The 24,897-nt window shown below is 43.6% G+C and overlaps 3 protein-coding genes and 1 long non-coding RNA gene across 6 annotated transcripts; 3 read left to right on the top strand and 1 right to left on the bottom strand.

The window, feature by feature from the left end:
• The first annotated feature begins 224 nt into the window (after window positions 1-224).
• Window positions 225-843, top strand: LOC115789961 (uncharacterized). The gene is made up of 2 exons (XR_004020750.1): window positions 225-333; window positions 413-843. It is a non-coding gene; the product is annotated as an uncharacterized LOC115789961 (long non-coding RNA).
• A 1,598-nt stretch (window positions 844-2,441) lies between these two features.
• Window positions 2,442-7,624, bottom strand: polr1g (RNA polymerase I subunit G). Its single transcript, XM_030744018.1, has 3 exons — window positions 7,340-7,624; window positions 6,931-7,072; window positions 2,442-3,942 (listed from the first exon to the last, which is right to left on the bottom strand). Exons 1-3 carry the CDS (start codon window positions 7,425-7,427, stop codon window positions 3,141-3,143), a joined length of 1,032 nt encoding a protein of 343 aa, XP_030599878.1. The 5' UTR covers window positions 7,428-7,624; the 3' UTR covers window positions 2,442-3,140.
• Window positions 7,625-7,653: 29 nt separating this feature from the next.
• irf2bp1 (interferon regulatory factor 2 binding protein 1) lies at window positions 7,654-12,901 on the top strand. 3 transcript variants are annotated; one of them, XM_030744017.1, is made up of 4 exons: window positions 7,654-8,560; window positions 8,837-8,958; window positions 9,248-9,630; window positions 9,820-12,901. In XM_030744017.1, the coding sequence occupies exons 1-3, from the start codon at window positions 7,946-7,948 to the stop codon at window positions 9,588-9,590; spliced, it is 1,080 nt and encodes a 359-aa protein (XP_030599877.1). In that variant the 5' UTR covers window positions 7,654-7,945; the 3' UTR covers window positions 9,591-9,630; window positions 9,820-12,901. The 3 variants fall into 3 exon arrangements, with proteins under 3 accessions (XP_030599877.1, XP_030599876.1, XP_030599875.1); XM_030744016.1 differs by having other exon boundaries at window positions 7,656-8,958; window positions 9,248-9,634; XM_030744015.1 differs by having other exon boundaries at window positions 7,657-8,958.
• A 3,520-nt stretch (window positions 12,902-16,421) lies between these two features.
• foxa3 (forkhead box A3) lies at window positions 16,422-20,308 on the top strand. Its single transcript, XM_030744688.1, has 2 exons — window positions 16,422-16,839; window positions 18,138-20,308. The coding sequence occupies exons 1-2, from the start codon at window positions 16,783-16,785 to the stop codon at window positions 19,470-19,472; spliced, it is 1,392 nt and encodes a 463-aa protein (XP_030600548.1). The 5' UTR covers window positions 16,422-16,782; the 3' UTR covers window positions 19,473-20,308.
• The last annotated feature ends 4,589 nt before the right edge of the window (window positions 20,309-24,897 follow it).

A 24,897-nucleotide genomic window follows, 5' to 3' on the forward strand; every position in this document is an offset into this window, starting at 1 on the left:
TTGTTGTTACTGCTGGACCTGGTCTGAAAAAAAAAATGGAGGTAAACTGGCTAAAAAAAAGCTGAATGGAAAATCTGGTATCTTAAGCATGCTGACAAACTATAACTGAGAGCTTTTGTTTTGAAACTCTGGTATAATTCTGAGCATCAGTTAAGCAATAAATAAAGTTACCATGGTGATGGCATTCTGGTAAAAAAATATATCAAAACAAAACAGTTTTTATCCTGAGAATTTATAGTTTCACTTCATTTCATTTTCCAACCAGTTTCCAAAGATGCTGCAGTGTAAAAATTGGTGCCACGACCCTGCATCCCTTACAGGCCGGGTGTGGCGGTAGGAACGATGGGGTGGGGTTCACCACATATGGGGATTTCATCATGAGTGAGACCTAACGTCCTGATATCATTCACAGACTCAGAAAAACCAGAGAAATCTCTGTAGGGATGACAGTCCTTCAGGTCCTCAGCTGGTGCAGCACTACAATCTTCACAAGGACTCAGGACCACTTTAAATCCAACATCAGCACACAGTGAACACGGCCCACTGCTGCAAATACAAAACTCTACCACGAAAGGAGAAAGGAATTTATATAAAAAAGATGGAGCAGTCGCCTTCTCTGGATCCAAACTGCACTCCTGAATCACAAATCTTAGACAAGTCTAAGAGGAGAGAGACCACCAAACAGATGATGGTTCTTTCATGTTTCAGCCTAACAACGCAAAAATAAATACTGTGCACATTACAACAGCTTTCAAAACCACAGCAAATGCTCCCATGGTTGTATTGTTGTAATAATTTAAACACGTAGCTGGAACTAAATTAAAATTATTTTCCAAGAAACAATGTTTCTCACCGTTACCGTGTGATGTGTTATTGTTCCTGTGAATTATTGGCTTTAAGCATTTGCAAATCATTTCTTTCTGCTTTTATTTTGCCTTTCCACAGTCACAGAGACTGCAAAAATGAAGTAGGACCTGGAGGAGTCAGTGGTGGTCAACAAACCTCAGACACAAACACACACACACACACACACACACATTTAGTGCATATGTTTGCGAGCCGGCTGCAGCTAATGTACAGTTTGCTGGCTGCCTTTGAGCAAGCAGAGAAATGTTAGAGCAGTTTGAAAGCTTTAAAAGTTCATGCAGAAATAGCTACAAGTCTGAGCACACCTTAAGGTCACAGTTCTTTTAATAGTCACTTGAAGCAGGGCTCCTAATCAGAGGTCTGGAAACACAATGAGAGCCATCCCACAGTCCCGAGGCAACGTTTCTTAAAGAGAGGCATTTTGGGAAATATCGACTTGGTCAGCTACTGCGCTCCGAGATGTCAACTGTCATTGGATTTCCATAAATCTGGAACCAACCGATGATGCAAGATTTCTGTAGTTTAAAAATGCTAAAAACAACAGAAAAATTTTTTGTATATTTTAGCCAACGCAGTAAAAATGATTTTTCGTTTCATTGACCTTTAGCTCAGACAGCTGCACACACCCTCTCTCAGCAGCACGGGCACATGCACTCAGGCACTCAAGCCTGAAAGCTCTGAGGCGCAGGAGCTCACACACACATTCAACATACCTGTGAGGATACACAGAAATCTGGCATTATCTGCAACTCCGAGAAAAACATTTTAGCCAGCATCTGACATCTGCGGCTCTTTGCTCTAATGACTGCCTGCCACACCACAAACCTGATGACATGATGGCAAGTCACGTCAAATACGCTCAGTGGAAAGCATGCTAAAAATATTCCTTCTTGTGTCAAGGTGACATTTTATACCTCGAGTTTATGATTTTAGGTCTGAGAAAGACTAAAAAAAATGTTAATGCACTCGTGAGGCTGGCTCAGTAAGGCTTGCAGCATGTGCAGGGGGGTTACTACAGATGGTGAGAGTGTGATAGCACCAGAGGTGCCTGAGCTCATTAAGAAACAGGACCACACTCCGGTGCAGAGCAGGGAGAGGGGAGCAGGGAGGGGAGCATGCAGAGCACGGACTGAGGTTTTTCACAGGAGTGTCACAGATCTGATGAGTCGCTGCTGTCAGAAAAGGTAAAAGTTATGAATGGCCTCTCTGTGCGTCCGCACAGCAACGGCACCTCCGTGTTACATTAGTTAAAAGAAACAGCAGCATGTAGATTAGAAGCTCAGAGGTTGTTCAAAGGCTGCAGACGACTCTCCGGACTGTGGCGCCCTCTCCCTGTCACAACTGTGTATAACATCCTCAGCTGGCAGTGCAGCTGAAGCTTTATAAACTCCAGGAATACAGGCTGACAATATGACAATAGTTTATGCACAATATTCTTTAAATGTGATTAAACAGAGCTTGAAAATGTTCCTGCACAATTGGAGTTTATGTGTGAAGACATCACATTTTCTGGGTCCGTACTGATGCACCATAACAGAAAAATAAATCAATCAGTCCCAATAAAAAAAAATGTATCAAGTTAAACCATTTTATTTCTTCAGGATATTTAGAACAAAATAACAGAGCCTAATATACAGCGGACTGTAACATCTACTACTTCCCTGTTCATTCTGAACATATTTCGTAGAACAGATTGATTTTTTTTTTTTGCCTGACATCACAGAGATTGTTAGAAAACTACCCCTCAGTAAACTGGATACAGTGTAATGATAGCAGAGTGTCAAAGTCGCAGTGCTGAGTTAAACACAAACGTGAGTTATTCTGTCAGGATGACGTCACGACGAAACGCTGCCGTTCACTTGCAGCAGGACAAAAACACGGCGTTTTTCTCATTTTCACTTCCTTTAATCATGTTTGGAATTTACTTGATAACATTTGTTTTCCTGGAGTAAAATGTCTCCAATACTTGCCTCACAACCTTTACAAAAACAACAAATGCTAACTCTACTGTCTCACTGTCCACCCTGGGATCTGCTCTGGTTCCAAACCAGCGATGCTGGCTGTGTGAGGACACACCGTTATCAGCGCTGTGGCTGCACACAGTCGCTCTGAGTTAAACTGTCTTTGTGAGCCCAAAATGAAATGAAGCAACACTTTGCCATCGTCTTGGCAACAATAAAGCTGAAGTATTTAAGCAGTAGACAGTCTCTTATGTATATTCATCCGGTCAAAAATAAACAAAACTAAAACTTCTAATACAAACTGATAGCAGACTAATCATCATCAGTTTTGAGTTTCTTCTTCTTCTTCTTCCTCTTCCCTGAGCCCTCCACTTCATCAAAGAACGAGTCTATAGGTTCGCATTTCACAGGTACCTCTTCCTCCTTCACCGTCACACTGGGCTCCAGTCCTTCCTCCACCTCCTCTCGCTCCCTGTCCCTCTTTTTCTTCTTCTTCTTCCTCTTCTCCACCAAATACTCGCCCTCCTGGAAGGGCGGGGTTGCATCTTCCTGAATTTCATCTATCGGTTCCTCTTTCACGGTCACCACATCCTCTATTTGCTCTGTTTTTATCTGCTTTTCCTTCTTTTTCTTCTTCTTCTTTTTCCTCCCTTCCTCTTCCTCCTCCTCCCGCTCATGTTTTACCTGACCCACTTCTATAAATCGCTTGACTACCAGAGGTCGTAGAGTTGTGGAGGAGGGCCCGAAGGCAGCTCCGTCCACCTCATTCTCTGCCACGCAGGTCAGAGTGGGGGTCTTGCTGCCAAAGGGCTGGAATCGCTGTTTGAGTCCAGGCGGTATGGAGGGCACTGGAGCAGCAGGGATGACCTGAGGGGCCTGATTGGTGCTGCTGTAGCTCTCGCACACATTCAGCAGACCTGAAAAAGCAGGACCAACAACCATGCCATCTGACGCCTGCTTGCCGCTGGTGAGCAGATGAAGTTCTGGGATAGCGTGGTTGGATGCCAGGATGTTATAGGTTTGCTGCCCCTTCCCAGTCTTGGCTCCACCTGGAGCAGCAGTAGGAACCTTCAGGCTCTGCAGGCCAGAGAGGGATACCCTGATGCCACTGAAGCTGGATGGAAGGAGAAAAAGCGAGTAAAGCATCATTTAAAGCACACTGGGAGAAGTTTACACGTTTCTTTACTTCATACTGAATGAATCTTTCTTCTTAAACTGTCACATTCTTCATTATGTGATAGTTTAAGGTGGCTTTAGTACAAAAACATGATGTATGATGAGATTTTTATGATGGGTCAGCTAATGTCTGCACATTTTAGATATTGTTATGCTTTTTCAAGCTCCAGAGACAACCAGTATCACAGTTATTTCATTGAGCTGTGCCATAGAAGAGACGCTGCTGTTAAACACGATTAACTCTCACAAACAAAACAAAAAAAGTTTGTACTCCCTTTATGAACTGAGTAAAGCCTATTTATAAAGCACATTTTAACTCAGCTTTCAGTGCACAAAGTGCTGTATGAAGCATGTCCACACACAGGCATATAAGTGCATTAAAAAAAAGTAAAAAGTAGATACACAGAATGCAGAACTAAGAAGCCTTCAACAATAAGCACTCATAACAGCAGCAACCAGAGGACAGCAGAGGACTTACAGAGTTACAGACGTAACAAATGAGAAATGAGTGAGCTGGGGGGGACAGAAAGGCTCTGTCACCTTTCTGTTAAGGTGTGACCTTGGGACATGCAAGAGATCTTAGCCAGTGGAGCTGATTAATGAGATATAATATAATGTAATATAATCTGACCCTGCCCATTAAGACTTTTTAAAACAATCAGTAACATCTTAAACTGAATTCTACCAATGCAGCGAGGCCAGGACTGGAGAGATGTGCTCATATTTTTTTTTTAGCACTGGTCAGCGGTCTTACTGTGGAATTCTGCACCATCTGCAAACAAGACGGGGGGGGAGACCTAAGTATAAGGAATTACAGTAATCCAGACATGAGGGAATAAGGCACAGACGACTCTTTCCTGATCATAAGAAGACAGAAAAGTTTTGAGTTTGGCAATAGCTCTCAGCTGGTAATAGCCATTTTTGACAACAGAATAAATTTGTTTGTCAAAGCAAAGTTCTGAGGCAAAATAACACCAAGGTGTTTCGCATGAGACTTTAAATATGGGCTGAGATGACCTAAACTGCTGGCAAAAACCCTCCTAGGTCTGGAAGGACAAAAGATGATGACCTCAGTTTTGTCACTTTTTAGCTAGAGGAACTTATTAGACACCTTTACCTTTAATATCTACAAAACAATCCAGCAGAGGCTGTAGCGAATCGTGAGACTTTAGTGGAAGGTATAGCTGCAAGTCATCAGCATAGAAATGATAAGAGATATTACTTCTAATAACATAACAAGTAGAAGCAGATACAAACAGAAGAGGACTGGTCCCAGGATGAAACCCTGAGGGATCCCAAAAGAAACAGGGAAAAACTGACAGACAGACACAGAGAAAGTCCTGTCCTTAATTTAGTACGACCTCCAGCACGTGTCACACTCAAGGCCCGCGGGCCGGATATAATTTATTAAGGCCCGCAAGATGATTTCATATAGCTATTATTTATGGCCCGTGCTCCCACCACTTATACTATAAATCCCACAATGCACTGCAACAGCTGCTGCGCAGGCCAAGACCTGTGCACTATCCCGTTTTTCTGGTGCCAATGACACATTGATCAGTGATCAGCAGATAAAAACATCAGTCAGGGCGCTGTGGCCCTGTGCCGCATGTCTTCTCCCATCTCTTCTCCCGCTATCCTGTCATAACCTACACTGTCAATAAAGCTGCTGTGGCCAAAAAAACAACAGCAGAGGTAAAGTGTCTGTCTCTTTTCCTCACCTGCGATGTGCAGGGAAAAGTGAGGATTAGTGGGACAGATGCAGGCGAAGATGCAGACAGAGACCTGCACAGGTGAGCTGACAGCGCATCACTGCTTCACACAGCAGGAAACGCTGTGCAGCAAAGTCCTGAAGACAGAATGCGTCATAACACAGACAGGGAACTTTATGAGAAGCAAAGGTTTAAGTCACTGGCAGTTTCGGACTTGCGTGACCAGGCACGTCACCAAATTCAGAAGCTATTTCTGGAGGAAATAGCATCACAGGTGCGATGAGCTGCCTGAGGAAATCTGTCAGTTCATAGAAAGTGAAGGAAAAGTCTCAGCAGGGCTCCGGATGAAAGGTGTCTGTGTGAGTCGGCCTTTCTCTGCGCCCCAGTGAAGCATCTTAATGCGTTAAACCTGCAGCTTCAGGGACGTAGGGACCGTGTGATTACGTGTCTCCACCGCTGTGTTTGCAGCTGCGCTTTTTGCTGATAAGCCGGACACACTGCCCGGTTTACGCAGCGTTTTTCCGACTACAAAGTGCAGAAATTCACATCACAGTTTTACCTGAAAAATTTGCTACTTTTCATTAGCTTGAAATATTTTTATTTTTCCTGATGTTATTTTTGAAGAAAAATATAATTTTTATATTTGATTTAATGTGTTGAAGAAAAAGGTTGCTGTATTCTGGCCATTCAAATTCATATTGCTAATTTAAAAAACATTTTTTAATCCTGTTCGGCCCGTGACTCAGACTGTGTCTACAATTTTGTCCCGTCCTGTGACTGAGTCTGACAGCCCTGACCTACAGTATCAAAAGCACCACTGAGGTCCAGCTGAATCAGGGCGGCACTATCACCTGACTCTGATGTGAGATCACCGGTCACCTTCAACAAAGCTGTTTCAGTGCTCGAACGGCTCTGAACATTCATGACATGGTTCACGTAGGCATTTGTGATATGACCAATTTTTACATCACTTTTAAAATAAATGGTAGTTTAGAGATAGGACAATAATTTTTTTGGACACTTAACATCAAGGTTTGATTTTTTGAGTAAAAACTGGCCTACAGCATGCTTAAACCATGATTCAACATGGACTGATGCAAAAAGTGCAAGAGAAAATTGTTTAACTCACTGAAATGTCTGCAGAACAAAAGATAAAATGTCCCGTGAAAGTACACTTACAGGTACAGATACAGGTAAGATCAGACTGTACCCACCATTTAGGATCGAAGCTGGCAGGAGCTTTAATGAGCCATAACTCATTTTTGCTCTTCCGGAGGTTTTCTGCTAGAGTGCTGCTGCAGGGCTCATGGCAGAAAGTCACAAAGTCAGGAGGACACTGATACTTTGTAGCCTGATCTGTGGATCCAAAAAACACACAAAAAACAAAAATGAACAGCTGCGTGCGCGGTGCCGTTTGGGATTACGTGGAGTATGGATATTAACTTTCTTCTCTTCGGCGTTACCTATAAAACACATATTTGGTGCAAATACACTCATTAATCCTAGCCTACTGTACTCTTTACCCTCCTCTGGCTACTACGTATTTCTAAGCCTTTATGAATCTGCTCTAATGTAACTACTAACACATCAGCTCACACCAACTTCATGCAGCCTCTAACTTACCGGATTCTGCCGGGTTTACCGCTGACTCTGCAGCAGGAGCGTTCGCTTCATCTTCGCTCGACAAGGACGATCTATTATTTTTCGGCATTTTTTATTTTAAAATACGATCAAACTACCGAAATTTAAAGTTTCTATTTCAAAAAGCATGGCTTGTGTGGGACGCACGTGTGTTGACAAAAACTGGCCTGTGACCTTTAATTATTTCACTTCCGTGCCAGTTTTTGCTGTAGTTCCATGACGAGGCTCGATGCAAATACTTCCGTTGACATCACGGAATAAGTAAACTCAAACACCCACAATGCACCTCGCATGGTTACGTAACGTTCCAGCGCACGTCTGGAAAGCAGTTGGCAGCGGAGAAGAGTAGGCCGAAGTTGGCAAACAAAACAAAAATATTAAAATCAGCGGCGAACAACTAAAAGGTTTGAGCCGATTTCATATCTGTAGAATGCGTAACATTATTTTAAAGCTGTGTGAAGCCCTTTAGGGGAGAAAGTCGGTAGCAAAGAGGGCGTGCACCTGTCGAGGCTAAGTAGGTTAACGCAGCTAACCTGTGCTAGCACGTTAGCAGGCTCTCTGAACACGCTCAGGTTAGCTCGGCCAGCCATGTCGTCCCCCTCCTCCTCCAGGCGCCAGTGGTGCTACCTGTGCGACCTGCCAAAGATGCCATGGACCGTGGTGTGGGACTTCAGTGAGGTGGTCTGCCGTGGCTGCGTGAACTACGAGGGAGCTAACCAGATTGAGTTCCTGATAGCAAGTGCCCGCCAGCTGAAGCGAACTCACGGCATGCAGGACGGTAACGTCAGGTCACCTGGTCCCTCGCCCAATAAACACGGCACATCAGCCCGGGGAGAGGCGGCGGGAGACGGAGGCAGGCCGCACTCGGACCGCTTCGACAGGGGAGGAAGAGGAGAAATCACTGGGTCAACTATTCGTGTACCGCCTAACGGGCTGCATCGTGACGGCCAGCCGCCCCAAGAAGTTAACCGTCAGAGCCCCAGCGGCAGCCGGAGACCCATGATTGGCGCTGCCATTCCTCCCAATCTAGTGACTCAGAGTATCGCAGGGCTTCCCCCTGGGCTACTTGCAGGGATGCCCGCAGGTCTGACGGCCAGGACAGCCCCTATGAGCAGCCCTATGATCTTCCCGGCCCCGGTGCTGGCCGAGATGAGCCGCAGACAGCTGGGGATAGGGATGGGGATTGCCCCTTTTATCACTCCAGAGCTGGAGAGAGAGCTCAGTTCCTCCCAGAACCAGCCCAAGACGCAGACCCACACCGTTGTAGCTGGCAGCAGTACCAGCAAGAGTACAAACCTGGCCTCTTCATCGTTCTCCATGGCTGGAGGCGTAAGCCAGACGAGCCCCAAGCCTGCATCTTCTCCAGCCAGGCAGCCGCGCCCCCTAACTGCAAGATCTGGAGGGGAGCCCCTAGGATCCAGCGCCTCAGCAGAGGCAGCTACCACAGCTGCAGCAGCGTTACCCCACAGCGGTGCCTCTGAGCTGGCATCAGCATCTGCCAATAACAGCCATTCAGCTGGAAACAATCTGTCCTGCACCTTATGTCATGAGAGACTCGAAGACACCCACTTTGTTCAATGTCCATCAGTGCCAGGGCACAGGTTTGTATGTTTGCCATTCATTCTGACCTTCTAACATAGTATTGTCCTGTAAGTATCCTGAAACGATCTCTTGAGTCTTACTTCAGCAAATTGCTTTTTTTTTTTTTTTTTTTTTTTTTTTTTAAATCTTTTAGTCAGACCATGTTAGTTATTTAAACTTTGTGTTTATTGCTTTTTATATTTTATAGACTGAAGTTTTTTTAGTTAGGGTAATTGGGTATAAATGTATATTTAATAGCTGTTGGTGTCCCTAAAAATCTCTACATGTTTCTGCATCCACCAAATGTAGGTTTTGCTTCCCGTGCACCAGAGTGTACATCCAGAGTCGGCGGGGCGATGGTGAAGTGTACTGCCCCAGCGGAGAGCGCTGTCCGTTGGACACCTCTCCCAACAGTCCCCCATGGGCGTTCATGCAGGGGGAGATCTCCACCATCCTGGGAACTGGCGCAGCCGGTTCAGGATCGAGCGGAGCGGGAGCTGCATCAGCTGCTGCATCTGGAGCCAGTACAGGACCTGGAGCTGCAGCTACATCAGGCTCTGCGAGTGGAACAGCAGCAGCAACAGCTGGAGCCGGAGCTGGAAGCGGAAGCGGAAGTGGGGATGTGACTGTCAAGAAAGAGAGAGAGACGTGATGGTGGCTTCATTGGCAGCAAGGACCCAACACAGCAACAGGCAGGTCCACAGACATCTGACCTTTGTGAAGAAAATTTAGAAGAAAGCACTTGTGTTTTATGTTTATATAATTACTGGGTAGCTGGATAAACTGGGACACAAAATGAGACTAAATTGCCTCATGAAGAGGCTCTGGCCGAATGTTCTAATTTTATTTTCATGTGTTTGCTTTCTGTTGTCGTATCCCAGACCAGAACAGATGTCTCCCCTGGACAGCTGAGAGACCCAGAAGAGAAGCAACACAGCAACCCACAAATCACAAAACATCCATTAAGCAAGTTAAACTCCTCCTCACAGCCCGCTTTAATCAGGCCCAATCAGAAAGTGGCAACGACTGCCTGCACACATCGTGTGTTTCTCTAAGCAAACACTGACTTTGCCACTGCATAGTGAGCCTGCGAAATTAAATTTCTGTGCATCCTGCACATTGCACGCTCACTTTCAGCAATGCTGTAAAACAGTTGAATGCAAATTTTTCACTACAGGAAACAGCACAGATGTTGGTGGATGTCACCACCACCGTTCCCAGACAGTTCTCTAAAACCAGTCACGTAATGTAAAATGTCCCTAATGATGTGACGCTGGAATCAGATGTTCAGGAGGAATCACAAGCTGGACAGTGGCTGCTGCTTTAGAGTTGGCAATAGTTGTGTTAATGAAACAAGCCTCAGATTCACACTAGCAGATGGATATAGATTATAGACCTCTCATACTGTGGAAGCTTCTTTCTGCCGCTGGAAAAAAATTGCCATCCATAACTCGAAATTTTGAGTTATTAACTTGATTTTTTTTTTCTCTCCTTTTCAGTGGCAGAAACAAATTTCCACATCATCCCGACGCGATGTGTAATGCAGCTTTGTCTGGTGCCCCCCTGCGTCCCCCCCTCATTAAGCACAGGGGGTCCTTTAGTGTCAGTGCTGTGGCTACAAAAGTGCAAAGGATGCAGAGATGGTGGTGACACACTTTACAGGTTGACCTGCTCTCTGTTTGCTTTTTGCTTTCGCGTCCGCTCGCTGGTGAGGTTCTAGGCACTGAAGCCTGTTTGGTGAAGGGAACGCTGCTCCTCGACAAAGGATGGAGCGATTGATAGCTCTCATTTTTGCTATAACTCAGTCTGTCACAGCACACACGCCAAAGGACATCTTGTGCATAAATCAGCCATGGTTTAGCTACAATAGGATGCCCATACGCTGAGCTTTGTGCAGGGAAAACATACATATATATATATATATATATATATATATCTCAAAGTATATCTAAACAGCGGCCACGGCTGTTTTGTTTCTTTTTCTTGTTGATGAAAAGTTGAGAGTTAACTGTCTTGGAAAAAATGCCATATCCTCTGCAGATGCTTCGTCAAAGGAAATATTTTCTGCTTCTACAGATTACTTTTACAGTATCAACTGACACGACACTGACAGTGATGAGGAAATGTACCTGCAGCTGACTTTTTTTTTTATTTGTTTATGTGACTGAATCTGTGTCCTTTTGCACAGATTTTTCCTTTTTAAAATCTCCATTAAAACATCAGAGCCACATTAAGTGTGGCCAGAATGGCGGTGGAGACGTTTCTCTGTGCGCCTCCTGTTGTTTCTGTCAGCTTGGAATGAAGCTGGCAGACTGACTCAGAGAAAGGAGAATGTTTTGCTGTGTAGACACAACCAGTTAATCTGTCAGCGCGTCGAGCAGCCGCACAAACTCAGTGTTTGACTGTATTTAAATGTTGCTTTCACACGAGATCAGCCCAGCCTACGTTTTACCCCGAATGTATATTAAAAGATATCTATTAATAGGCCTAGGATTATATTTTATACTAGAATGTTAAATGTTATATACTGTAAAGAACGGTAATAGTACACGTGCAATCCTTAGACATAATACATGCAACAGTTTAAAGTATGGTATTAAAATAATTGCGTATCATTTATTAAACTTTTTTTTTTTTTTTGAAGTGAGAATCCACTGAAAAGCAGAGATCTTTGTTTCTATTGTCCAGTCATGGCATTTGAAACCAGTGTGGTTAAACATACGTGTGTCTAATGTGTTTATGCTCCCATTTGCTACATTTCAGACTTTATTCGATAGAGACATAAATATGCAGGGATTTCATGTTCCTAAATTGAACAATCAGACGTTTTAATGAGTGTGTTTTTTGGGGGATTCTCTCTTTATGTGCAGCGAGTACTCGACAGTACAGACGCACAGACAAACCAAAGGTAATTTTATGCCCAAACTGATGTTTATAGATGTAAATGTTTTATGGAAGATATATATTTCATTATTTCTCGGCCAGGTTTTAACCAGCGGGTTCTCTTCATTAAGCCGCTACAGTTAACAGGCACACGTGTTCTACTGATATGTACAATCTATTGTCTTCAGCAGATCCTTATCTAGCACTTACATGTTTTAAAGGGGACCTATTATGCTCATTTCCAGCTCCGTATTTTTATGCTTTGTCTTTGCTGGAGTAGCTTTGCATGATTCATGGTTCGAAATAATCCCAGTTAATCTCAGACTGGGCCGTGATGCAGCCCCTCCAGTTCATCCTGTATGAAACGAGCCGTTTCAGCTTCTCGCCCTTTAAGCCGTCTTTCTTCTGATTGGCTGTCTGTGGCAAACAGAAGGCTTAAAGAGCAGATGCATGCGGCTGTGTATTTGAAATGACCATATTTGGGATATGCCCTGTGTTTGACATCATACAGAACCAACAATAGAAAAAAAATCGTGAAACAGTTTGGAGGCTGAACTTCAGGGTCGCCTGGATTACCTGTACATACACTGACCTTATGTTTTGGAATTCTAGCTATTCTTCCTATAATCATCCACCTTTATAACAGCATATATATATGACAGAAAATCAGAAAAAGCATAATAGGTCCGCTTTACAAAAATATCCCACAGATCAGGCCTGATGTGGAGAAATGTAAAAGTATAATATGCACTGATACGTCATGCAATCCCTTATTAAGTGCCTTTTAAAATGTTTACCATCTGTTTGTGTGTCTGGGAACCTCAGGGGAAGTTAGGAGTGCAGTGGCTTCTTTTTATTGTCTTCAATGATTAACCTGAACCTGCTTCCTTTGGATCACCGCCCGACCGCTTCTGTTTTTATCTGAAGCCTTCGTGAAGCCGACCGGCCCGTCGATGTTTTATTTGAATCCTCCCTCTGTGTCGAGTTTCTTTTCATTATGTGACTTTTTTGTAGATCTGTCAAGTTTTATTGCAGCTTAATGTACAACATAGAAACCAGGAATAAATGGGATGGAAACATGTTCTTCTCTTTGTTTGTTTTGTAGGTTTTACTGCAGATATCGAGCTTTTTGTCTTATTTATGAGGAAAACTTCATATAAACTGAACGGCTCACCATCCTCCTGCTAGAATCTAAAAACATGTGGCTGGTAGTCGGCTAAAATTATTTATTTGGTTGATTCTTCACATATAACTGAAATAAGAGGTTTAGTATCGGTACTCCCAGCTTTGAGATCATCCTGACCTTTTCTCTTCAGGCTCTTGCGTTTTGTGACTCGTGGCCTCAGTATCTACAGCTGTTACCTGCAGGTGAGGAACAGAAACCAGCTTTAATGTTGAGGAAGGCACTCACTTATTCAGCTGAGTTCAAGTGTATTTATAAGGCCTCAAATCACAATAAGTCACCTCGAGGCACCTTATATTGTCAGGTAAAGACCCTCCAATAATACAGGGAAAACCCAACAATCTAAATGGGCCCCTATGAGCAGCACTTGGCAACACTGGGGGGGAGGGAGAGGGGGAAAAAAGATGCTGTGGATGAGAGTCACAGATTAATAATAACTAATGATTAAATGCAGAGTGGGGTATAAACAGAGGTGAATGAAAAGAAACACTTGGTGCATCATGGGAACCCCCCAGCAGCCTAGGCCTACAGCAGCATAACTAAGGGAGGGTTCAGGGTCACCTGATCACCTGATCTGTCTCCCATCTATTCTGTTTTATTTAAATACTTAACTCAAACCTATTAAGGAGTTTTCATATAATTGGTGCACATACCTCCATCCATCCATCCTTTCTCTGATTATCTGGGCCCAGCTTGCAGGGGTAACCATCTGAGCAGTGACCTCCCTCCTTCCAGCCACTGCTTCCAGCTCTTCCTGGGAGGAGATGAAGGTGTTTCCCAGGCCATCCCACAGACACTAGCCCTCTCTATTTTTAAAATTAGGCTTAAAACTTTAACTTCCTGATCCTTCTTTACCCACAATACAAAGGCCCTTGAGGCGACTGCTTGTTTTGATTTGGCGCTATATAAATAAAATTGAATTGAACCATCTCACTTTTTTGCCTGGCAACAAACACGTTTGGTTTTATTTATCATCTGTTGGTGTTTATCAGCAGGAACGCTGAAAATGTGTAATTTCTAGTTTAGTTTGAAAGATTTGCCTCTATACTTGTTTATAGCTAAACTTCACTTTTAATTCATCTTAAAAAAAGAAAAGTCATACTGGCCCCATATTTTAGTGTAACAGCAGTCAGTCTGTGAAATTTCAGCAATAACTCATCTCCTTTATTTATGTTATTCCTAACAGAACCCAAATGCAGAGGCTTTAAGTGCGACTCTCGTGTTTTTAAGCTCCACAGGATGGCGCTGTTGCTCCGTGAGTGCTTGAAGGAGCAGCGGCTGCCCGCGTCTCTGGCTGTGGGCTCTTTAGTCAGACCCGTTAGGCCTCCAGCCTGTCGCGTCAGTAATCCTTGGATGCCTTTAAAATAGAAAACTGACGCGCTTCAGACTGTCAAACAGTCAGGAGCTGCCTTTGCCTGGTTTTTAAAAACGAATATGAAACTTTTCAGTTTGAATAAAATGATGCGGTCCTGATGAATCCTCCCGTTTTTTTAAAGTGGGGGGGCTTTAAATGTCCCTCCCCATCCCCGGTCATCGTGCTGCAGTCAGGCCGGTGTGCTGTTTTCTCCATTAGTGTCAGCTCATTACAGCTATTGTTAAAGCAATTATAGAGGTGTTAATGGGTGATGGCAGAGCCACTGGGATGAAAAGCAGCCCACAGAGAGAGAGATAGAGAGTGGGCTCTGAAAAGGTCCGATCAAAGGTGTTTATTAAAGGCAGCAAAAAAAAAAAAAAGAGCAGCTGTATGAGCTGAGATCAGGTAAACAGGTTGTGTTTGTTGGATTGGCTATTTTAGGAGGATATATTTGTGATTCTTACATTGAAGAGGACAGAGAGGCCGCGACACTACAAACATGTCCATAATCAACATCGGATATCAAATTTCCTGCGGGCATTGAAGGGCACCAAATAACCGATCAGCAGAAACGTTTTCGTTCGTCTCGTTTTTCTGAGACACAGTAACTGACAGCTGAAGTTTTGGGGTAAAAACAGTTTGGATCGTTTCCTTCGTGAACCGGAGGAAAACCTTGTGGATGAGATCCAAACTCGTTATGTTAAAGAGAAAAATCCCCAAAACTCGCTGCGCACACTTCACCTTTAAAATCACAAGAACGTCAAATTGACATCTGGATCTTTTTATGGGTCCTGACCTGAAACGGGTCAGTGTAGAATTTCTGAATATTTTATCCACAGAAAAATAATCTCTTCCAGGTTTGGCTGCATCATTACAGACGTGCAGGTGTGACTTCATTTCACCTGTAAATGGATTTGACTTTGCAAACAGGCGCTAATCTGCGAGTCTTTGACAGGTGATGGCATGCAGAGCATCTGATTAACTACATGTGCAGGGTGACCTGAATCGCTCCCACTCGTCTCCCTGTAAGGACATAACGCTGTTTCCCTGAGGGACACGGCGCCCACAGAGAACTGTCATCGCTGGAAACTCACCGTGTCCAAGAAACTTTGCGCCACTGAATCTTTAACACGCTGCATATTGTTGCATCTGCGCACTAACAGGCCACTTCCTTCCTGTGATTTCCACGGGCTCTTATCGCGCAGTTTAATCCCGTCGACCTCCCGCCTGCGCATCAATTACATCTCGATTGACTGCCGTTAAGCATAAGCATTGACATTCACAGGCCTCCGTCTGCAGCGAGGCCTGATGTGTATTCCACAACACAGGAGCCGGCCCGCGTATTAGGCTGCATCATGTATTTCTTTGGAGCGACGGGCCTCCTCTGAGAAAGAGGAGCTCTCCAACAAAGTTCCCAGGGAGAGGAGACCTCTCACATTCAAACGAGCCCAGTACGCACATGAGCCATCGTTATTCAACTATTAATGATCTGTCTTTGTACGCTACTTGGTCAGGTGCGTTTTTTCCTCGTTATTATTATTTTTAAATCGTGGCGATGATTCTGAAGAAACGGAGGAATCTGATGTTCTCAGATCTTCTGACAAGTTTCCATTTATTTGCGGCTGTCCTGAAAATCTGTCACTATCAAAGAGTCGGTCACCGTTAAAAGTGTGTGTGTGTGTGTGTGTATTTTTCAAAGTAAAATCAACTGAAATGAGCAAGTTTTGGGGGGGTTTCCATGAAGCGCATTTATGCAGAACATTATTTATATTTTATTGCTGCAGATTAAAAATGTTTTTGATATTTAATTTTTAGGAACTTTTCTGAGCGGCTCAGAAACAGAAGGTGCGCGCAGCTTTGGAGCAGTGATACACTTGCTCGGCTGGTCATCGCCAGCAGCACCTCAGGGCCAATCTCCAGCACGCCAGGGGGCTACGTCTGCCCTTTTTGCCGGGCCCTTCCTACATCATAAACGCGCAATTCAAAAGGCAGAGCGGGGCGGGGCCGTACGGAGCCTTATAAGAGGAGGGCGTCCAGGTTCCTCTACTGTATTTCCAAGGTGCGCGTCCGTCTCTCACACGCTGCGTCCCGAGGGCCCGGTGAGCAGGAAAAGCAACAAAAACAACAACAGAAAAAGAAAACGGGCCGCGAGAAGAAGCCAGAAGAAGTCTGCTGAGCCAGAACACGATTAATGCCGGGAAACAATGGATTACTGACAGCTAAGAAACACTGACCTACCTGTTCTCCGGAGCAGAGTCCCATCACTTTTCATTTTTACGCATTTAAGACTCCGCGCATAAAGGAGGCAACTTTGTGTTTGGATTTTCCTCCCGAAAGCTGCCAGCGTTTAGGAGGAATTATTTTTATTATTCAGAAACATTCAGCCGCAGATACATTCTTCTCTTCTGAAGACTTTTCTTTGGGATGTTGAGTTCTGTGAAGATGGAAGAGTGGAATACTTACTACACCGAGGCCAGCGAGGTAATGACACGCGAACACATGAAAACAGTAACTACAAATAAATCCCACTATTTTTATTCCCTGTCGTTGTAAATATTAACCAAGTCTCCGTGTTTGTTTTTGGAAATTATAAGAGACAGAGAGAGATGTTCGCTTCAACAGCGGAGCTCTGAATCAAGAGCAGCTGTAATCCTGTGATATATTAAAAAAACAATCTTATAAAAATACATCAAAACTCAAATTAATATCGAAATATTATTACATTGTGGTAAGAATAAAAACAACCAGTTTGGATTAATAATCACGTCGGAATCCGGACAAAACTGTCCAAAAACTTTAAGTGTGAAAATATAAAGAATTTTAATATCTCAATAATTTTTTAGTTGTTATAGTAAACCAAAAAAAAAAAAAAAAGAAAGAAAGAAAAGAAAATAACACAAGGAAGAAAAAGAAATCACCGAGAAGTACGCTCTCTCCACAAAATAAATACTTAATCTTAATTATAATTCAACCATAATTTAACGAATGTAATAATGAATGTTTCTTGAGAATCAGATGATTTTTTTAAGCAGATGTTCTCCCACTCAGGCCTTTATCCTTCGCGCCTCTGCAGCCGCTTCAGTCTTGCGACGATTCAAGTGTAAATGAAACGAGTTTTTCCTCCTTAATTCAATTAAGAGTTAATTCCATCAGCAGCAGTTCGCACCTCAGCCCGGCCTGATTAAATTACCGAGAAGAAAGGGTTTGATAATAATTAACCAAACCGAGATAGTCTGTCTTTTATCAGCCGCAGATTTCGTTTTTTTTTTTCCCCCATCCTTAAAAATTAAATATCGGCGAGTCTTTCAGGATTCAGATTACGATCATAATGAAAATGTGACTTTATTCCACATTTTAAAAAAGACCTGTAAATAATAACACTCGTCCACTTTAGTACAAATAGTGGACAGCTTGTTTTTTCCGTGGCAGCGGTGGAGGAGGCCGTCTGAACCGAGAGGCACCGTGACGCGCTTTTTACGCATTTTCAGGTTAACATCGCTGTGTGAAATCCATGTCCCCTCTCAGCACACTGAGAGCTTCATTGTGTATTGATAAAAAGTAACTTTTAACACTGGGAGTCGAGCCGCTTTCACATTTTATTTTATTTTATTTTTACTCAAGAAATTTAAATCAGTTATTTCCAACATAAGTTTTTCTTAAAAACTTTAGATCAAAATGAGATTATTATTTTATTTTTATATTTACTTGTACTTTATAATTTCTCTTGTGGATTCACTTTGAAACTAACTGGATGTTGCTGTTTTCCTCTTTTACTCCAGATGTATTCATCTCCTACAAGTATGAACTCTGGTCTGGGCACCATGGGCTCCATGAGCACCATCAATAGCTACATCAACCTGAACCCAGCCACTGTGTCGCCCGCTGGTATGAACATGTCTTATCCCCCCACCAGCATCAGCAGTTCACCACTGGCCTCAATGGGCTCCGCTCCCAGCCACATGTCCCTCTCCCCGGTGGCCCCAACCCTCACCTCGGGCTCTCTAACTCAGCTGGGCCCTGCTGCTCCAGGCTCCCTGAGCTCTCTGTCCCACTACCAGGACATGGGCCCGTCCATGAGTCAGCTGGGCTACACCTCTCCTGCAACTCTGAACCGAGCGGGGGCAAAGGAGATTAACCCTAAGCCCTTCCGACGCCCCATGACCCACGCCAAGCCGCCGTACTCCTACATCTCCCTCATCACCATGGCCATCCAGCAGAGCGGCAGCAAGATGCTAACCCTGAATGAGATTTACCAGTGGATCATGAACCTGTTCCCGTACTACCGTGAGAACCAGCAGCGCTGGCAGAACTCCATCCGCCATTCCCTCTCCTTCAATGACTGCTTTGTGAAGGTGGCGCGCTCGCCAGACAAGCCAGGCAAAGGCTCTTACTGGACTCTCCACCCGCAGTCAGGCAACATGTTTGAGAACGGCTGCTACCTGAGACGGCAGAAACGCTTCAAGATTGAGGAAAAGGCTGCAAAAAAAGCAGCCAAGAACCAGGATGGGGGCTCCGGTAAGGTAGTCCACAGTGTCGATCACTTGGTGGAGGATCGCAGCCCTGCAGGTGGATCAGAGGGAGCAGACTCCACCCACTCAGATAACTCCCATCCGGGATCTTCAGATGACCAGCCTCATTCCCGAAACACCCTGGTTCCACTGGAATGCCCTCCACTGTCCTCCTCACACCTCCACAACCCACCCGTCTCCCTGCCGGCCCCCTCCACCACCTCATCTTCCATCTCTCCATCCTCCATGTCCCTCACTGGCACGTCCTCTTCTTCCAACCCACTCCTTCACTCCCAGACACTAGCCAGTAGCTCCCACCTCCTGCCAAGTGTCATGCACCAACACATGGACATACAGAGCGACCCCCTCAAGTCCCTCGACCCCCACTACAACTTCAACCATCCATTCTCCATCACCAACCTCATGTCCAACGAGCAAAAGATGGACCTCAAATCCTACCAGGACCAGCTGATGACCTACAACAGCTACACCGGGGGCTCGCCCGTAGCAGCCAAGCAGATCTATGACAGCCCGGGGCCGACCACAATGGACTCAGGCGCTTACTACCAAACGCTCTACAGCCGCTCAGTGCTCAATGCCTCCTAATATGGACTTTTAGCAACTCCCACACACACGCACACACACAAACCTGTCGGCAGACGAAAGCCAAGATGGAGACTTCTATTAAAATGGACACCAGTGCATTTGCTATCACACTCTTTTGGTCCCTCTGCCTCTCTGGACTTCACAGAGACTCACATCTAAAATGGCTGCCGTGTTTGGAGGGACTACAGGACACTTTTTTTTCCCTTTTCCCGTCTCTGTCAAACAAGGAGACTCAGCGGTTACACGGAGGCCAGAGGAGACAGTAAGAGGGCTCAGCTCATGATGAAGCCATCTGACTGGTCCGTGTGTAAGTTAAAGTCCAATCCTGAGAGTTGTGTGTGGCAAAAATGAGTTTTGTATCATATGTAAATAGAGGTAATGAGGAGGGGCGAAAGGATATTTGCATTTATTTATGAAGGGAGAAATTTTAATATATCTTGTATTGTGCTGTGTCGACCAGTTACAACCCCAGTGTGAGGTTTGGTTTGTATCCAGAGGAAAGTTTCAGGTTACTGCTTCAGGCGGGTGTTACTGCAACTGGAGACAGTTCACTTCATTTTATTGTGAGTGTGTTACAACATTGGTCATTTTTTTTGTTTTCACACCGTGATCTGTCCCGTCTGTCAGATCGGGCGTCTGTCAATTTCACGTGTAGCTCATGAACTCTGTACTTTCCAAAAAAAAAAAAAAGAAAAAAAAAAAGTTTATTGTTTTAATTCTTTTGGTTGATATGAAGAAAAAAAACCCCATTTTGCTCCTGCCGGGGCACAGAGTGAAACGAAGTAACAAAAAAAAAAAAAGCAGAAAAAAGGAAAATCTGGGGAGACGAGGAAAGATGCAAAGCAACTGTGGTAAAAATAAATGTGCTGTGTTTCAGATGAGCAAAAATGTTTCCTTTTATTACTACATGAAGCTTTTTAAGTGTGTGCCTTTTACACAGACTGTAACAGTTTGAATAACAGTCGGCTGGTGAGGTGCACGGAGGAGTTCTGTCAGTTACTAACAGCGGGGGGGAGGAGAGATGCACTATTGGAGGATTTACATACAGTACTTTGCACTATAGAGCTGCCACTGGCCAGGTGGGCTGATAGTGTGTGTGTGTGTGTGTGTGTGTGTTACAACAATAGGAATGCCCTCCTTAAACTGTCAGTGGGTCAGCTCAGTAGTAACAGTGGGTCAAAAGGCCCCCCCGATGTCTAAAAAGTGCCTTTTCTTCCAATGACTGCTGATCAGAGATCGATGTACGGAGGATGTTTTGAAGGATGATTCAGAGGACGCAGATGTTTCAGGTCACACGATGTCCTCTGTGCAACATGTTTGAGTTTCAATGCCAAATGTCTTTTATTTAAGATGTGTTGCTTTTCCAACTTTGAAAGTGTGCTGATATAATATATTGTTTTGTGTTATTTTTGTTTCTTTCGGTTTAAGTGTGATCATGCTGATTCATGTTTCTTTTTATCTTATTAAAGAGGGGACAAATGGTGTGTTTGCTCTTCGTCTTTTCATCATTGTTAATGAAGGAAATCAAACAGAGAGTTTTGCTTGTTTCCAAAAACTCTGTGGAGACGTTACAGAAATGGAAGAACAGACAGCGGCTCTCTCAGACTTTCACACTGATAAAATACTGTAAAATCACAAAGGCTTTAAGGATATTCAAATCAATCTTCTGCCTGTCTTTTATTATAGTTGAATAAGTATGACAGAATAAAGCTTGACTAATTTTCAAGAACATTTTGCAGGATTTATTCTTCACTTTTGCACAAACATTTCTAAAAACGAGTCACTGAAACAAAAGTTACAACAAAGAAATTGATTAGAATGATTTTTTGGCCCTGCGGTGTTATTGGCAGCACTCGTCCTGGTCAATCAGTCATGGCTCTTTGGCAGTGCTGCAGGAATAGCAGCGCCTTGTTGAAACAGCTCCTGACCAAATGACTGTGGTGTGTGACATGTAGGACCGGTAGACTAAACACGGCTGGATCACACTGAGAGCCTCAAAGCAGACCTCTGCACAGGCCCTCCGCCCGGGCGGCATCGCACACACACACACACACACACACACACAGAGTGAGACCCGGACCACTCCAAAAACTACTGACCTCCCTCTGACCCTGTACAAGAAAAACTGTCAGCAAGTCAACAAAACAAAAGCAGGGGAAAGCAGGAGCCCAGCATTTATCTTTTTAGGCTTTACAGTGTCTCCAAACTCCAGAGAGCTCCACCCAGCCAGGCCAGTCCTTTTGGTTTTATCCCAAACTGAAATTAAATACATAATTTTCTGTATGTTAAAGGAGATTTTTCAAGAAACGGCAACAAAATAGCAGCTTATGGATGGACACCTGATGAATCACTTGCAAAATATGGAGAGGATAAGAGAGCGTATTCATGCATATGAAAATGTTGCAAATAATGACTTCAAAGAAGATTGTGTTCCACGTCGAGGGTAAAAAAAATGACAGTTTGTGTGTATGAAAACAAACAAATACATTGTTGCTTTATGATATTTTGCTGTGAGACTGGGCTGCTGAGTAATATCTAGACCACACTAATGGTTCTGGCCATTTTTTAACACTGGAACTTTTTATATTTCTCCAAACCGTTGGAGATGGGACCTTCTGTTTTCTGCATTGCAGGAACTGGGGGACCCTCATAGTTTTTAGAACGTGCTATTCACTGTTTTTTAGCTCCTACTACAGAATACACTGCCCAGGCATAATCAGTGAATAACACTGATTAGCTCTTCATCATGGCACCTGTTAGTGGGTGGGATATATCAGTGAGCAAGTGAACATTTTGTCCTCAAAGTTGATTTTAAAAGCAGGAAAAATGGGCATGCATAAGGATTTGAGGGCTAAAAGGTGACTTCTAGATGACTGGGTCAGAGCATCTCCGAAACTGCAGCTCCTGTGGGGTGTTCCCAGTCTGTAGTGGTCAGTCGGTCAGGAATGTTTGAGAAGCACAACAACGAGTTTGAGGTGTTGACTCTTCCCCAGATCTCAGTCCAATCGAGCATCTGTGGGATGTGCTGGAGAAACCAGTCTGATCCATGGAGGCTCCACCTCACAGCTTCCAGGACTGAAAGGATCTGCTGCTGACATCTTGGTGCAGATGCCACAGCACAGCTTCAGGGGTCCAGTGGAGGCCATGCCTCGATGGGTCAGGGCAGCAAAAGGGGACCAACACAATATTAGGCAGGTGGTCATAATGTTATGCCTGATGAGTGTATGTACCTAATCAGAGCACTTTAGGGGAACTTTGAGTGACAAAGGTGGTCCAGGTGTAAGTGGTCAAACACATGAATGCAGCACCAGGCAACAGCCATTCAAAGTGCACACACTGGTGGGACATCAGCACTGCAGCCAGCAGCTTTTAAAGTGCACCTTTAAGAAAGAAACTCAACACAAAGAAACTCACTGACAGTAAAATCCAGGCTTTATTGAGCCTAGATTACCATGTAATTTTGACACATCAGAGTCTTACATCGTACCTGAGAATGAAAGAGGCTGAAATAAGGTTTCTGGGAAAAGTCCACAATAAGAGGCGACACTGATTACCAACAATCAGCTCACAGTTCAGATTAGTGGAAACAGAAAATGATTTGAAGGGTATTTATTTTCCTGTTAGGTCTGCTGCTCAGAAAATGGCTGAAAAACAATGAAACAGTTTAGTAAAAGTTTATGACTGAAAGAGGCCCTTTCTGCATCTTTTCTCATGCAACATTATAAAGACAGAAGAATGAATCAGGCATGAACACGATTCTCTAAGAAGAAACATTAAAAAAATAAGGAAAAAATATAATTAGTCTTTATTTTATTTCCATATTTCTATAGATATAACACACACACACACACACACACACACACACACACACACACACACACACACACACACACACACAGTACCTTAAAGAAATGCTAATTGGGCCACAGTCTGAGTGTGAAACTAAGGCAGTTCTTGCATACACAACAGCCCCTTTAGAGCATTTGGTTTGATAAGATAGGCAAGCACCCACCTGATATGGTCTCCACAGCTACACACACACACACACACACACACACACACACATCCACACACACACACGCATACATATACAAGAGGCTGTTCCAGGTATGACTAACCTGGCTGACTCTACAATGTCACTCATACATTCCCGCAGTAATCAGGAGACCTCACTGATAGTGCTCACATTCATTCCAGGCTTCTCATGAAGGAAACTGATTAGAGTTTATCCACCGATAACACGCTGAGACTTAAAGGTCTGAAGGGGCAACAATGCAGCAGCTCCAGTGGAACAATTTCAGCCAGAAAGCAGAAAAAATTCAGATGTGGCCCTTACATTTGTAACCTTTCATCTGTAATCTGTAACCTCCCTTTGACCCAGTTTTCAGACGTGGGACTCTTAGAAAATAGATACTGACTCCTGATAGCAGTCCGGATGTCACAATAAAATAATCTGCACTCACAAAAGACCCAGATTTATCTCACACATTCTGGGATTCGCTTCTTTCCCCACACATGTCTGTGATGGTCTCAGACATATTTAAAGACTTAAAATCATAAAATGGATACAGTTTAGCAAATATAACCAACTTTTTGTCAGCATATTTATGCTCTGCTGTTCACTTTACCTTCCACATGAAACTGGTCAAAAGTAACCCGGATATAGAAACTCTGCCTGAGGGAATAAGTATGAACAGCCACCAATTATTTATAAATGCACAGAGACTTTAGTTGCATACTGTCCCAAATCAATATTAGTATAATATTTTATTATACTCAGACTTTGTCATGAGACTGTTTTGTCTTTGTGGTCTTTTGCATGGTGCGTATGCCGACCTATTTAATCAATTTCATGTGAATTTTACAAAGTTAACCAAAGTAAAACTGCAAAAATATCAAAACAACATGGAAACAAATGTGCAAACATGCAAATTATTCATGTCATGTAAGCCACAACTGCAACATGGTTACATCTTCTTTGATGCAAAACAGTGTTGGCTTACAACACAGAGTAACTTGTTACATTACAAAATTACTGGCACTAAAATAAAACCATAGGTTACAAGTACCTGTTGGAGTCATTTTGATGCTACCAAACATAAACACCCACTACATCAACATAAACACTTCCAACCAGCTTGCAAATCTTGGTTATACCACCCAGAAGGTTTGTAGCCTCCTACAGAGTACATGTATCTCTGTTACTGATGCCATCTGGGTCCTAATACCAGCCCTAATTGATCCCCACTTATTCCAACTGCTTCTCATGTGCAGACAGGACCCTGTGCAAAGATTATAAATTCCCATATTGGGAGCATTTCAATTTTATAACATAACTCCTCACAGTGTAAAATTAGTAATACATCACTATATAACTTTCCCAAACCACTTTCTAATATTCAAGTAATAATTAACGACTTCACCA

Source organism: Archocentrus centrarchus, chromosome 13 (assembly GCF_007364275.1).
Source record: "Archocentrus centrarchus isolate MPI-CPG fArcCen1 chromosome 13, fArcCen1, whole genome shotgun sequence".
Classification (NCBI taxonomy): domain Eukaryota; kingdom Metazoa; phylum Chordata; class Actinopteri; order Cichliformes; family Cichlidae; genus Archocentrus; species Archocentrus centrarchus.